This window comes from Dreissena polymorpha, chromosome 5 (genome assembly GCF_020536995.1).
Source record: "Dreissena polymorpha isolate Duluth1 chromosome 5, UMN_Dpol_1.0, whole genome shotgun sequence".
NCBI classification, from domain to species: Eukaryota; Metazoa; Mollusca; class Bivalvia; order Myida; family Dreissenidae; genus Dreissena; species Dreissena polymorpha.
The window spans coordinates 39,122,525-39,139,264 of record NC_068359.1 but is presented as its reverse complement, the minus strand read 5'-3'; the positions used below and the strand labels follow the sequence as shown (position 1 = coordinate 39,139,264).

General features: G+C 33.5%; 1 protein-coding gene across 2 annotated transcripts in view; it reads right to left on the bottom strand.

The window, feature by feature from the left end:
• LOC127881247 (uncharacterized) overlaps nucleotides 1-16,740 on the bottom strand; it is an 84,414-nt gene that overhangs the window by 38,182 nt on the left and 29,492 nt on the right. For both annotated transcript variants that reach the window (XM_052428993.1, XM_052428994.1), the window contains 7 exons: nucleotides 14,694-14,809; nucleotides 11,773-11,896; nucleotides 10,726-10,997; nucleotides 9,763-9,864; nucleotides 8,740-9,031; nucleotides 5,718-5,930; nucleotides 5,328-5,492 (listed from right to left, as the gene is read on the bottom strand). In XM_052428993.1, the coding sequence (XP_052284953.1) occupies nucleotides 5,328-5,492; nucleotides 5,718-5,930; nucleotides 8,740-9,031; nucleotides 9,763-9,864; nucleotides 10,726-10,997; nucleotides 11,773-11,896; nucleotides 14,694-14,809 (1,284 nt within the window). The remainder of the gene's footprint in view (nucleotides 1-5,327; nucleotides 5,493-5,717; nucleotides 5,931-8,739; nucleotides 9,032-9,762; nucleotides 9,865-10,725; nucleotides 10,998-11,772; nucleotides 11,897-14,693; nucleotides 14,810-16,740) is intronic.

Genomic DNA, 16,740 nt, shown 5'->3' with positions numbered 1-16,740 from the left:
GATTATCCCACAAACAGTATTCTACAGATATTTTTTTCCGTATTTGTGTTAGCATTTGCAATAAGAGATGATATTTCTTAAATAACACATACTTTAGTTTGATACACAATACAAGTAAAAAATAATTATAACGTTCAAACTGAAAATGGATAACACACGGATAAGCAAGGATTTATAAATAAATATTGTATGACACACCTACCTCTGTTAGGCTCCGTCCATTCAGCGCTTTTCAGCGGTATGGACAAATGCTCATGCGTAGCGATTAATCGAATAAAATCGCTTAACAAAAGTGGTTGCGCAATTCAACGGATGAAAACGCTAAAAAAAACGATGAAATCTGTTTTAAACGCTTAATAACCGCTGAAAATCTATTAAGCGGGTAAATCGGTTAAAAACGCTTATTTTATATCGTTTGTTAAGCGATTAATCGCGGAACACAATCGCTAACTCTACTTTATGCATGACAAACGCACAATCAGAAAAACGTTTTGGATTCGTTCGTTGCTTTAAACAAATATTTTACTGTTACAAAACAACCACGTCCATATTGTTGTCTCAAAATGTTTCGTCACCAAAATGACGTCAAAGAAGTACGTCATAAATTGCGTAATCAAGTGATGAAAATAAAATACGGAAAGCTGGTTCGGTAATATATTTTTAAAGAAATAATTGACGACTAAGAAAATCGATTACTAGGTCGATACCGAATAAAGCGAAGTTCATTTTGCTCGGCTCGAAAATCTGAACCACTCGACATATTAGTGGTTGTTCATTGCCGAGATTTTATACATTTATTGAATGTAAAAATTGTTCACGGTTCATACAAATTGTTCAATTAGAGCCAAGGTTGACAGTATTTTTCCGAAAGTTGACAAATTTACTGTCAACCTGTCAGACATGTAATATTTATTTTATTATACCGAAGAAACTGTTCAAATATCCCATTATATACTGTCACATCGAGATTAATTAATTAAAATAAGCATACTAATAATAACAAGAGGGCCTGAAAGGCCCAAAGTCTCTCACCTGAGATAAAAAGAAATGACCTGTTTTTTGCAGCCCAAGATATCAATGGAACACATGTTCTAACCAAGTATCATGACGAATGAACAACAAATGGCCCCTTGGCGGCCATGTTTTTTTAACAGACATGAACCATTTTTCAACTCTTCCAAGATTTGTCCAAATTTCATGAAGATTGGGAAAAAATGTGTCTTCTAGACTGTTCACATGTTGTCACTATATACATATAAAGGAAACTACCCCAATCCCTGGCGGCCATGATTTTTCACTGATCACGACCATTTTCAAACTCGTCCGAGACATCCACATAACTAATGTTTTGACACAAATTTCATGATGATTAGGCAAAACATGTGACTTCAAGAGTGTTCACAAGCTTTTTTACTAAATAAATATAAGGAAAAAGACCCCCCCCCTGGCGGCCATGTTTTTTTACCGATCCAAATCATTATCGAACTCAACTGTCCTATCCAGGTGTGGAAGTGCGGTCTCCTTCGCTTACGCAAATGAACCGGTCACAGGACGGTAACAAGTAATGCAACTTTGTTAGCACTTATGTAATGCGGAAATATTTATTTGACAAACTCTTATTTCCGGTCAGGATGAATTTACTGACTGGTTGTAATTCAATGAACTAAAGTCGTTCAGTCAGGGACGCCTAAATACACTCAAAGAATTTATTTATAAGTGAAAACCAAGGCAGCTTTAACAAAAATAGGTAATTTTTATTCCAAGAACTCGGAAAAGGAAGAACAATGACAGAAAATTAAGAACAGGTACAAGCCAAGTCAGATAATATTGACATAATAAAACCAACTTTACAACACAGGAAACCAATGTTCTGACAAAATTTCATGAAGATTAAGTAAACTTGAAAGTTAACAAGATTTTACTATAGCCATATATAGCCAAGTAAGGAAAAAGGCCCCGCCCCTTGGGAGCCATGTTTTTCAAGCCAAGGTTAGCATTTTTAAACTCATCAAAGATATCATTGGGACAAATCATCTGAGCAAGTTTCATGGAGATCGGAAAATAAATGTGGCCTCTAGAGTGTTAACAAGGTTTTACTATAAGGGAAATGCCCCTCCCCCTGGCGTCCATGTTTTTCAACCAACGGACATCATTCTCGAACTCGTCCAAGATATTATTAGGATGAATCTTCTGACCAATTTTTATGAAGATCGGACAATAAATGTGGCCTCTAGAGTGTTAACAAGATTTTGCTTTAGCAATAAATAGCCATATAAGGAAAAATTCCCCGCCCCTTGGAAGCCATGTTTTTTAAGCAAACGTAACCATTTTCGAACTCATCCAAGATATCATTAAAACCAATCTTCTGACAAAATTTCATGAAGATTGGACAATAAATGTTGCCTCTAGAGAGTGAACAAGGCAAATGTTGACGTCGCACAACGCACGACGGACAACGGACAACGAACGACGGACGACGGACATAAGGTGATCACAAAAGCTCAACATGAGCACGTTGTGCTCAGGTGAGCTAAAAAAGATTCTTATAACAACCATAAAAATACTGCTATTATTAAAATAATTTTAATTATTATTATTATTATTATTATTTGTTATTTTTATCAATTTTATGTTTTACAATGTGATTATCAATAAACTCGTGTTGTATTAAATAACAAAATAAGGTTCATCACATACATGCATACAAGCAACACATAACAACTACTGAAACATAATTTAATAGAAGGTGTTTTTTAACCGTGCATGTAGAAAGGATAATCCGTCCATGTGAAGTTTTCTTCATTTCACAATAAACCCATGCGCAAATTTAATGGTAGTGGGGGAAACGGCACACTGCCCATCTAAACTTCGATCAGCTTCAACTATTATCAATCACACAAACCTATTTAAATGAGTTTTGCTGTTTTATGTACTTCATAATTGTCGCTCAATTGCTCCTTTAATTGAGCCATCTGTTTCGTCAAACGTACAATAAGTATTGACATAAGAGTGCCGTCTGCACCGATTCAAAAAAACAAACAAGTGAACTTTGAGAAGATTTGTGAATCTGTGCCAATTACACGTTACTGCTTCATGTTAATTAAGTATTTAGTATAGTATTTTTCAAACAGTTCGGTAATACAAAATCCTGATAGTATGGCGTGAATTACAATACTACGGCGTGTGAGGGACATGGCACCAAAACCTAAATAAGATTCTAAGAAGTCCGTTGGACCTTGCGAGTGTTACAATTTCAGCTAATATCCTCTTTGTGTCATTTTCATCAAAAATTGAATAGTTTTTTCTGCACTATGTCGGTGTATAAACTGCTTTCGACGTCGTTAATGCAAATTGTGCGAATTTCCGTCATTTTAATTCGTTTACTGATTGATGGATCTCGCTCAATATTTTACATTTAAATTACCTTAATGTATTGATGATAGTTAGAAAAGGCTGCGACGATTTTTGGAAGAATTATGGCTCATTGCTTTTTCCACTATATGATAATTAGCTTAACACTTTTGTGCCTTCAACTTCTTTTTAAATGGATATCACTAAAAACTTTCAGAGTTGAATTAATTTTTTGATGAACGTAAATAGGTATTGCTTATTGCAACCGGTAGTTGCTGCATTACTGCCCTTTGACATTTTATCTTCTAGAGAATTAATAGTGGATTTGTCTGTGTTCTCACATGTGTTAAAAGGGCATCAGGGTCTGTGACACATTTCTAATTATATTAGTGCTTATTAAATGTGGTTAGAACACTTGACTGTCATTTTATTACCGCCAACCGACATATAACAAAAACACACCATCTTACCTATCTAATACATTCGAATCATAGTGTACCTACCCGATTCAAATCAGTGTATAAAGATAGAGTTGAAAACGGTTTATTCCTTACTTTTTTGCGGCCTGTTTTTGTATTAATACTTTTTTTTCAAGTGTGATTGTGTTGATGAACATTATATCGCACAACAATAATCCATTTTCTGAATACGAACGTAGTATTCAATAATTTATTCTTTCCAAAGTTAAGAAAGCCCTTAAGTATGTAAAATAAGGATAGTTTAGGATTGATTTGCAGCAAACAGTATTAATATTCGACTGAAAATTGAGATACTTGTCAACAATTATAATTATTATTAATTTTATATTTGGTTGTTGCATATTTTTTTTTAATTGTAAAACCATCTCTCCGCTTCTTTTGATGTTAATATAATTTATTTCACTGTCTGCTTTAAACATATCTAGCTAATTCTAATAATGTGTAATCGTCTACTACCTCAATAACAATGCTTTGACATTTAGAGTGAGCTATTCGTTTTTTAGATAAATTTGAATTTGGTAGGACCATACATTAAATTTTGCTCGGATATATTTGAAAAGTTATTGAAGGCCAAAAAATAAATTTAATGCCCATGCCTTTTGCACAAAAGTTGTGTCTTTAACGCTGAAGTAATTTATAAGCATAGTGGGGTCATCTGTATAAAGATAAATAGTTTAATAATTTGATTTTTGTTTAGATATAAATGAATTTCGTGTTACATCGGCTTTATAGTAAAAAAGGAAAAAAAAATTGTTTTAAACATGAAATAGCATCCCTAATGAGTCCATTTCAAGTGGATCGGTACATAATCAGTTTGCAAATAAACTATAAATGATAAGCAAGACATTCTGTTTTTCTTGATTGTCATTATTATTCACATAATTAAAATGATTTATGTAATTAGTGCAATTATTTTTTCAACCACCTGACACCTGAATCGTTACAAATTAAGGATATTGTGTAATCCTGTCATCACTCTTTATATGTTTACTCAGCTTTATGATAACGAAATTATGTAAATTCTGTAAAAAAAAAATACCGACAGACATAAAGACGGAAAGATGAAACGGGGAAGAATTTGAAAGACAAACAAATGGAAAAAAAATCTCCCACTGTGAGTATAGCCAATTTTATCATCATGTGTACTTTCAAAGTTACATCTACTTTAATGCATGAGTTAACTGACATGGCATTAGACCTCTAATTAAAGAGGATTAATCCTACATCTGCGTCTTTTTTTATCCATGTATTTTCAGTCGTTACTTAAAAAGCCGCAAATGTAGTTTTTGGACGATTTGACGGACAAACTGACGAACAGACATGACAAACGGACGTCAAGCCATTATAACCCGTCGGTACAACTGGTAAAAACCAAAATTGTCTCTTATAGGGAAGAAATCAAGATAAGTCTATTGGACCGCGAGGCCTTTTATAACGCCGCGCTTTTTATAGAAATAATTTTAATTATAGAAATCTAAACGCTGCATTGATACTTACCTTTGTCAAGATGATCCATGGGCAAGAACGTGAAATTGGCCTGAAAGCCTAAGAACGAATAAGACTGGTCCGTCTTGAACACCAGTCGCATCGTGTTCCCACTGCTTAGAATCGTGCGACCATTTAAGCTGGAAGCGCAGTAGGGGCCACCGAGAGACGCGGAATCTGAAAATGAAAATATGCAATAAATAAATAAGAAAACAAGAGAAAATAAAAAGAAAAGTCGAAATAGTGGTTCGCTGTTTTTTAATCATAAGAATGGTACGAACATCAAAGATCAGTGTGTAGTGAACATAATATCATCGTTACATGAGATTAAAATTGTATATGTCAATAAATTAATTTCAAATACCAAATGAAAGTACTTATCTGAATAAATCACACAAGTACCTTCCCGTTCCCCGGAGTAAATGTTCAGAGAATCAAACTTGCAGCTGTCCGAGCCTTCCATTTCGAATCTGTTAAAGTGCACCTGTACCACGTGATTGTTCGTAAAAGTGCTCACCACCAGAACACAGTGTCTGTTGTCCTCGTATTTTGGTGCCGTGTACAGGATGTAACCCGTAAATCCTTCGTCGGTGTCAGACCATATACCGCTACAGTCTGCCAGAAAAGTCATTTAAACAATTAAAAAATAATTTAGTATATGCAAAAGGTACAACTTAGCTCCTCATCAGGTTTTGAACTTTCTTTGATACTCTTTATTAATTACCAAATTTGCACCCATAAAAATATGAGGATGAAAAATAGCAAAACATATGTCAAACTTTTTGATTGTTCAATTGTTCTCTTTAGAGCACTATATAAACGCATTATACATAATACAATTATTCATTATACGTAGTTATTATTTCCAATTTATTGCACATAAGTGCGATACCAGTAACCATTCAAGTGTCCTTGGACCCAGATGCTTTGTGCTATTAAGAGAAGCTATGACTCATCGTGCTTATTACCGCTGACTGGTTATTTGAAATCTACTTCAAGTTGCACATTGTATGTGTGTGTCCTAAAACTTTAACCTTGGTCATAACTTTTGCAATATTGAAGATAGAAACTGGATATTTGGCATGTATGTGTATCGCATGGAGCTGTACATTTTGAGTGGTGAAAGGTCAAGAACATCCTTTTTTAAGGTCAAAGGTCATATTTGAAGGTCAAAGGTCAAATATATGGGAAGCGCAGTAGGGGGCATTTTGATAAACAAACACAGCTCTTGTTTTGTTATTGCATTTTTGACAGATATGATAACATTCTTATACAAATTAAAATAAAATATAGCCAGATAAAAATATCTTGGGTGCTTATGATATGTTTTTCGAAATTATGCATAGGTTCCCTTTTTGTGTTAGTTTTTTAACCCATATTTTGGCTCAATTGGCGAAATAAACCTTAACATTTTGAACATTTAAATGTAGTTGAAGACTGTTGTAATACGTCGATAATTCACATTGTAAATTCATGAATATATTAAAGAAGTTAATCATGATATGTATGATGTTTGTAAAATATATATTGTATATGAAATTAAACATTAGACATTAAAAATAAAAGGAATACAAATAGAAAAAAAATAGACGGTTCACCGTTTTATTATTGATATAAATGGAAACTTGATTAAGTGATATCTGATCCCGAACATCGGGTAAGGTCAAGTTGAGAGCGAATTATTATGAAAAGTTCAAATGAAAAATAATCTAAATCGTTTATTGGCAAAAAGACCACATAAAAGATTCTTATTAATGGACATAATGACCGTTTCACAAAATATGTTGATAAATGGAACAATATAAACATCAGACGACTCAATGTAATGATGTGTTTGTTTTATATCAATATACTACCAGTACATATAAAGAATTAACCACAACTTGTAAAGAAGTATTCCCGCCATGTAGAGAAGAATCCGTATTATATATAGAAGCAACCACGTCATATAAAGAAGTAACAGAAACCATACAAGGAGGTTATCACATGATATAAAGAAGTACCAAAAACTTTATAAAAAAATGATGCACATCATATGAAGATGTAACCACACCATATAACGAACTACCACGCCATATAATGAAGTAAAAATACAATACAAAGTAGTATATCATATCAAGAAGTAACCAAGCCATGTAATGAAGAATCCACATAAAATAAAGAAGACGTCACACCATATAAAGAAGTATCAACGCCATGTAAAGAAGTTACAGCACTATATGGAGTAGTATCCCATGATATAAAGAGGTTACCGCATCATATAAAAATATCTCCCATCATATAAACAAGTATCCGCATCATATAAATACGTTACCAATTTTTTTTAAAGAAGTTACCCCATCATATGAAGACGTATGCACACAATTCAAAGAAATAACCTCAGCATATAACGACAGATTGACTAAATATATTGGCACATAGGCTACTTATATTTATATCTACCCCGACGTTCCTTGTGGACGTATGCGATAAATAAGGCCTTCCATTAATAAATATAAATTTGTGGCATGATTTTTTTTTCCAAATTTTACACGCAAATCTTTAAAAGGGGCATGATGCTATTGAAAAGCGGCTCATATTAATATCTTTTAGAACCGTGACACTTACGTGTTTTTATTGAAGTAAAGATATTGCAAGAGAACGTTAATCTTAAATAATTCACAAAACGAGACATAATTTTGCGCATTTGCAGGTAAGAGTTGTGGAACTTTGTAAACGTCCTCACGCAATAATTCCGAGCACATGTTTAAAGTTCAGTGGAATAAATACAGTAGAAAAAGTGACATGGAATAGGTACAGGCAAATCGTACCCAAAGCATTACGCTGATAATTCGGTAAGTAGTAAAGCTCTAAGAAATCGATGAATATTTGAACTAAAAAAACACGTGACCACAAGGTCTGACCAATTTGGACTTCATAAGAAAAGAATTGTACAGTTCTAATGTCTAAGTGTGTTTTAGCTATGGTCACTTACATGTGCCATGAAGAATAACGACTTGAAAACCTTTGAAAACATATATCAGTCCAGTGAAAGTTTATGAAAATCTACAACAAGTAACTTAAAACTTCTCAACATACAAAACAAAGGCATGCTTTCAACTGTTAGTAAGATTTATGGAACTTTTCAGTGACCCCACATAATGCACTGAACATATGTTTGAAGTTTCATTTTATATCCTGCATTAGAAAAAGTAAAAATTAAGATTCTGCAGGCCCACCTTAAACATAGGATTAAAAAACGCGGATGCTGACAAATGGGTTAGTTTTGTAACTCAAACTATGATCATTATGCCGGTAAATATTTACCAAAATAACCAAGTCAAGGTGCAAGTACTATTTGTCCTTTTCTGCTCACAAATGTTTACATAAATACAGCAAACATTCTTTATTTTGTCTTTGTAAAACAACAAATAGTTCCCCTTACTGTTATCTCGACCGACTGTTGAAGCGTTGGTAACGTGCATGACAACACTCTCAGGATCACTACGTGTAGTAACAAGAAAGTCCAGTTTGACCTTTTCATCGTTAAATTTGGCAATGCTTTCAATCCAGTCATAGAACATTCCAACGTGGGTAAAATATGAGTAGTGATCAGGATCGTTACATCGGAAGCCAAAGGAGACAATACCAGCGAGCACCCACTTAAATCCCCCTGGGAGTTCCATCATGAAACCACCACCACTGTCACCACGACAAACGTCACCAACTCGCCATTGCTGAAACACAATACATGTTCACATAACCGCTTATTTTAGTGTATATTAACATGCATAGATTAAGAGATTAACCGTTGTTTCTGTATTTTTAAGGAACAGTGATCTTCATGCGACAAAAAATCAAATTCAATCGAAAACTTGATCGCCATACTCACTAGTTATTACCAAAGTGTCAGTGAAATCTTTATTTATTGACCGGTAAACACCTCTTTAAAGTGTTTTGATCTTTAGTTACAGTGACCTTGACACTTGTTCGAATGGTTCTTAATCTCATTCTAAGATAAGCTACGTAACTATTATATTTCAGAGCTGTACCCCCATCCAAATGGAATGGAGTCACGTGCTTGGGAATCACGTCGTTTTGTTTAATATGAAACAAGGACAATGGCAGCGTCTTAGTCTTGTAGCCTCGGTATGCTTGACGGTTTTTACCCATGTGTTCTAAGAAAGTAACTTCAAAAAGGAATTATGTAGCCCATTAATTTTCTTCTCTCTTTGGATTTGTTTCCATGCGACCTATTTTGTTATAGTTTTTACCTTTTTAAAAACAATTTTATTACCAGCGTCTTAGCCACCCAAACATTTGTATAGCTTATTTGAGTCCCCACATTGACAGTAATTAAGCGGCAAACGTTTTGCTATTTTTATTTGTTAACAATCTCATTGATCCGACATCCCTTAAATGCAACCCAAAGCTAGTTCTCTATGCAAGCTAAATGCATTAACAGTACCTTATAACCTGCGCATATCATGTTTTTTGTAAATTTGTAAATGCCTGTTGTCTCTAAATCGTCCTTACAGTCAGCTCTTTGTACGTAGGGCAGCATAATTTGCTGAAATTACAAAGTTGAACAGACTCAATTGAATTGTTTTTTTCTGCAAGAATGGCAATCATTTCCAAATCATTTTAGAGATACGGTATTTCAATGTTTGTTTGTTTTTCAAACCATTAAAAGATTTTTTGCGCGAACAGAAAATGAACTTTCTTAATCATTTTACTACAACACAATGCAATAGTAGTTTATCAGCATAAGAGACGAGTATTATTATAAGCTATGCGAAGTCACACACGTATCCGCTTATGTTGTAATGTCCTGTATTAAAGTAGATGAAATTGGAGTTTGAAACATGCGAATTTCATTGAAAATATGGCTATAATTTAAAGAGAATAAATACTGCATCGATAATTTAAAATACTAACTCAAACGTCCACGCAAAAAAATGAAATAATTCTATGAAGAGTGCTTTTAAAAAATGCGCTTTATTATTCGATTTGTTGATTCTCATTAATGTGAATATGGCTGGCAAATTGTTCGCCTCTTATGAACGGTATATATGGATGATGATTATGTCCATCAACAATAATTTAAAAAGCGTAAATGACAAACTGTGGCTATTTTATTTTAATGAAAAATGTTATCTGAAATATCAAATTACATTTAAATAATATAATAGTTTTAATAATCAGAAGTCGTTTACTTTTAATCATTATTTTTTATTAAGAAATTAAGACTTATAATTTCAAAGCTGAGAAAACATCTTAGAGAGCATTGTAAACTTTTCAGTATTGACAATTTGTTCACTCGATAACTTCTATATTTTTTATAGATTTATTCATCCAATCGAAACCTTGATTTAATTAAAAAATGTGATAATTTATTGATCAAATAAAAACACCATATATTACTAAATACCTGGAGTTTCAATGACTGCCGGCCAAGGTGCTGGACTCCTCCACACCCAACCGCCTTTCCTTGCGTATAACTTGCACCAATCATATATTTTTCAGTTTTTGAATATGATTGTACACATATAGGACGAATGTTGAGAGAATATTCAACCGGTTCACTTAGTTCGAGTAGGGCTATATCGCTGTCAAACGGTGCCGTCTTGTTGTACTGAGGGTGAATATAGATGAATTTAACACGTCGTATTTCATTTCCGTCTAGAGTACAGCTAAGACTGGCTGCAAGCGGAAGATGCATATATATAGGCTTTTACACATAGAGTGTAATGCCCATAAAAAACCTGTTTAGTTAGCACAAATATTCTCATAACAATGATTATGTACATTTAATGTTTTGCCTTGAATTGTGTCCTTGAATCTCGAAATAGGGATGTGGGTCTTGTGCGAAAACAAAGATTCCGTTTTCTAGTAAATTTTACATAGCTTTTTGAAACCCCATTCATGTCGGGCAAAAGTATATTGTAGACAATTGGGTAACGTTTGACTTTGAATATAGACTTATTATTCGATCTAAGCCATTGTTTCTACGTGGGACACTCTTGCACACGAGGCTTGCAACATCATTTTAAACTCCATGCTTATGCTTATGTTCTTTTTCTATATTTGACATTTCGCATTGAACTTTAAAATTGAAAAAAAACTGCATGTTTTGCTTTGTTTGAAAATCGAGTTATGCATGACAATTTGTGTAGGAGTGACATTGCACTATGATATTGAAATAAATTAGGCCTTGTTTCCAGTTGAATTAATTTATGTTTGGTCAGTCTTTGTCAAGAAACAGAACAAACCAGTAAACGGGCCGGATAAAGTGGCAACCTTATTCTCCAACGTATTTGTCTGTAGAAATGTCAAGGTTTTTAATCAAACTGTGTGAGTGCAATTACTTGTTAAATTCAGCGACTTAAATGCAGTTTATGCACTTGTTATTTTCACAACTATTTTCCAGGTTTTAAGCTTTTTGTAGTTTGGATAATTATTAACATAACGAACATACCGAATTCAATCAGAACGGATGCCTTGAACTGTTCCTCCGTCCAGCGGTCGGTTATGCAATGAGCTGCAGTCACTACGAAACTCTGGGATATAAGTGACCCACCACAAAAAGGATGCATAATATCCTAAAATAAGATTGTAAAAAATAAAAAATAAACACTTTATTTGCATAATAAAGCTGCTTTTCAAGATGTCCGTATCGGTATCCGCAAACGGAATACTCGGTTTAAGCCAACAATCGACCAAGAGAGATTTCAGTTTATTTAAGTTTTTCATTCATCCTTGATGAGAGTTTCCAAAAGTCCACACAAAAATCTAGCCACGCTTGTATACCATGTATCTAAACTAAACGTCGCTTTAATGGAATTTTGGTTTTCATTTCATTAATAGTTGCATATTTAGCATAAATCAAACACCTGTGTAACCCACGTTAATTATATTTAAGAGTAGAATACAAACTGCGTGAAAGAAATTATTACGGACAAAACCGGGTTTTGACAGGTCAGTATCTATTCTTAAACCACCTAAAATTTAGTGCTCCCACGGGTCAAAAAATGTCTTTGGGTCGGGTCGGCGGGTCAAAATTTGAAAGTACGGGTAATTTCGGGTCGGGTCGGGTATTAAAAAAAAACATTAAACATTTATTTTCTTTAAGGTTAAACACATCAGATACATTTAACAAATAACCGTTGTGAAATAAGACTAAATTACTTCACAAAAAAGTATTCTTTATGCAGAATTACCACATTATTTACAATAATACATACATTTATTATAATTTTTGTTTGATTAAACCTCAATTATGGGATATATAAAGACAATATTTAGCAAAATAAATTGCATATGAGTTGAAATAACCCTTTCAATAAAAAAAATACTGCTATGATGTGCTTTCTCTATAAGAATGTAGGTGTATCTATTTGAATCAAAATGACTAGAGCAAATAAAGAATTTAAGAGATCATGGGAATAGAGGTCTATCTTATTTCGATATGTAGTACTATTTTCTTTAAATTAAGCACACAAAATAAAAAGGCTAAAATGCAAAATATAGACTGGTTAAAAACAAATCCTTCATAACTTTGTTACAATAATTGTGAAAAAATGTAACTTGAGGTATCAAACTGTAAACAAGATCTTATCTCACCTTATCAAGACTTAATTAAGACGTATATAAGATGGAAGATGACTAGAAAACTGGGGAAAGTGAATAATTTAAATTGTAACAAAACTTCAGCGTAAACAATTCTATACTAGTCAAATCACTAAGTTCTTTTTCAAAAAGAGCAACATATCAACATTTTCACTTTTCATGCAGGATCTTTGCCCACACACAATGTAACCAGTTGTAGAGAACACATGCTCACTGGCAACTGAAGTTGCTTGAGTAATTAAATACTTCTTGGCGAAGTGTGCTAATTGTGGGTATTTCTTCTTGTTGGAATTCCACCATTGAAGTGGTTTTTGTTTAATTTGATACTTGGTTCAGCATGGTAACCATTCAGTTCAGTTGATACTTTATCAGAATCAGAAACACTAAAACAACGCTCATAAAAGATATCCCCAAACAGTTCAGTAAGTGCAGTTTGTTTTTACACCACAAGAGAGAGCTTCAGGAATTGTGTTGTTATCATCAGAACCTTAAATGGAAAAGCGACTGGACAGGTAGCTTCACCACCTCGAAAGTAGAACGAGTTTTGTACACAAGTTCAACTTTTCAATTTTTAAAAACAGTCATGCCTTTGTCGGTATCATACTGTCCTTTTCGTTTTCGGATTTAAAACCGAAATACGCCCATACTGGCGAATCTAACCCTTTACCGCGTCAATAGTTTTTATTCCTCTTTATTCACTTGGTAATCAATACACACAGATTGACACAATACTTATAATTACACAGAAACATGAGCTTTGAAATCGAGATTTTGAAACCATGAAACTATATTATTTAATCCGGAAGCGAGATGGAAAGGCAGATCGGCACATTTTAAAACGGCCAGAACAAAACGGCACAGTTGATTTTAGGCCTTTCTTTTGAAAAAATATTGACCCGCCCCGGTACCGTTTGCGAAAACTTTTACCCGGAATCGCGGGTATTTTTTTGACCCGCGGTTTCGGGTATTTTTGGGTACCCGTGTGAGCACTACTAAAATTGTTTGCATATTAATATTCTCCTACAAAAACAAGAAATGTATAAAAAAATATCCATTTTAGCAATATTTACTCTTGTGGCCACTAAGGATACAATGGGGCATGCAGATACATTGAAGGTGCTTCCAAATTGTATTTATGCAGATTAGTGATCAGATACGGATGAAGACTTATGGAGATAACACCTTAAAGTGAAACAAGAAATGTGAACATTTAACAGGGAACGTATTGTACGCTTTGTAGTCACCTAACAACAACCGAATGCATACGTTATATGTTATAGTTTTTGTTTAAGCTTATGGGGAACTAGATCCGCTTGTGCCATAGGCAAAACGTCAAGCCAAATCTTCATAACATTTATCAAGTGTCAATTTAACATCTCAATTTGTTTTTTAAGTTATTCATCGGAAACCTTTTTCTACGGTCAGTGACGTTCCTTTGAAAGCCACTCACACTGTTTACGGTCATAAATATTGATTTTATATATACTTTCTGTTGAAGACGTGCCATTCAAATGCTCAGATTGATATTGGTTCATGAGCGAAGACCATATGTCTGTTTATAGTATATGTGACATTGAATTGGACTTCAAACGCTACTTATGTAATGACTAGTAAAAGTGTTATATAAGGAACTAATATTTGAAGTATGATGAATATTTACTCTCAAGTAATTTAAAAGAAACACAAATTTGATACCCAATTTAATTAAAAAAATATAATTGTATGATTGTAACGATATTTCAAGAAAAAATTAAACATATATAGACTCACCATAGAAAATAAACTGACGTGCCACGGGTTCTCCTTTGGATTGGCATTTAAACCCATAGCAATGAGTGGTGAGGCCCTATCTTCATTTATCTGATCAGGGTACGATTTTCCACAATCTGAAAACGATCATTCATAATTAAAGATATATTTATGTACATACGGTACTACGTTATGATGCGCAATACTTTATATAAGTTGTAGCGTATATTTATGTTACCTCAACTTCGTTAAAATAATTACATGTATGTGAAATGGATTAATATGTATTGATTGATTGTAAGCATGCGAACAAGGGAGCCAATAACTAAATTATAGATCAACGTATCGGATCCATTTGACAATATGCACAAGACCCCTTTTTAGTAAAGCTACTTTTAACAAAATCATGATTATATTTTATTAGTGTTGAATATCAACACTATTACTTTAAGCGAAAAATCAATTATTAATCGAACACAAAAGATTGGATAACATTTAAACCAAGTTTCTGAGATCAAGTGCAGACACGAGACAAATCGATACAATTTCATACTTAACTTTGAACATCATACCAACAGATTTCGTTCCAATTTTGCAATTATTCGTCAATCATGTTTTACGGTTACATACATTTAGTAAATCCACTGTGATTTTAATGACGTAGTACCATTTTCAAACTCTGCCGACTAAGTTTTTTGTTCACAATGTTTTCTTTAGCAATATAAACTATATGTCTGTCGGCAATCATGCCAAAATCCTGAGGAAACTTGGTCATGTATATTTGAAAAACATCTAGTCCGAGTTTGAATCTTGATCACATGCGTCCATACAATAGGACATAATGTAAAATCTTGGTATCATCTTTTTACCAGTGTTTAAACCACATGTTAGACGAAATTTTTATACAATTTGGTAAGAATATTACTTTTGAAATGTTCAAGGCCGAGTTTCTATCGGAATAAAGTGCGTCTAAAAACTAGGTCACCAGGTCAAATCTTTGACAAAAACGTCTGTGCGAAATTTCGTGTTTGCCATCCATAGATGCAATTTAAAAGAACTGTGCAAAACTAGGAAATTAAAGTCAAATTTGGCCGAACAATAGCTTGAAAGTTCCTCTCTCAGTCATAACTTTATCACATATTAATGGATTTTGAAATAAATTTGCACAAAAGAAAATAATCAAAAGACGACTTTTCACGGGTAACAACCTCTCATACCTCAAAGTTAAAGGTAACAGGTAGACGTCAAAATTCTGAATTGGCAATAAACAAGATTGAACCTTTCTATTCTTAAAATATAAATACAAGACTTATCTGTGTAGTATATTGATGAATTGTGAAATAAATTTGCAAAACTGCAATCCGTTATGAGATTTTATTTTTCGGGCAGAATTTGTCTCCCTACTAACAGGTCAAATTTAAACATAAGGGTTAAAGGATAAAAATTGACCATAAACAAAAGCAGCTTGTAATGACTATTACTTTGTCATTCATCATGCTATTTTAATAGAACTTAACAAAATGGCAACCATAAGCAGACGGCATTTTGTGTTTAACAATCGTTTTCCTTAACTCAAAGGTCAAGGTCGCACTTAGGAGTTTAAGTCATATTTGGCAATAAAACAACTAGCAAAGTCATGTCACATGATAATTTGTAACTGTAACATTTGATTTTATCATTCAATTGTTAGACAAAATACCACAAAGTACCACCATAAGAAGTTCACACTTAAATGGTCAATATGGCCATACAGCAGCTTGAAACTTCCTGTTTCATCCATAACTTTGCCATCTTTATGGATTTTTCAATAACTTGGTACAAATACTATTCATCATGACACAACGTATCGCGTGTAATATACAACATCTCCCTACCTTTATGGTCAATGCCACACACTTCAAAGGCTCAAATTTTGCTATTACAAAAGCTAATTTCGGATTGTTAACTTTTCATTCATCCTGTTATTATAAGGTAACTTTCCACTTATGACAACCATAAGGACTGGGTTTCGTGTGTACAACCTGTCCCATACCTAATAGGCCAGGGTCACACTTAGATGTCAAAAGTT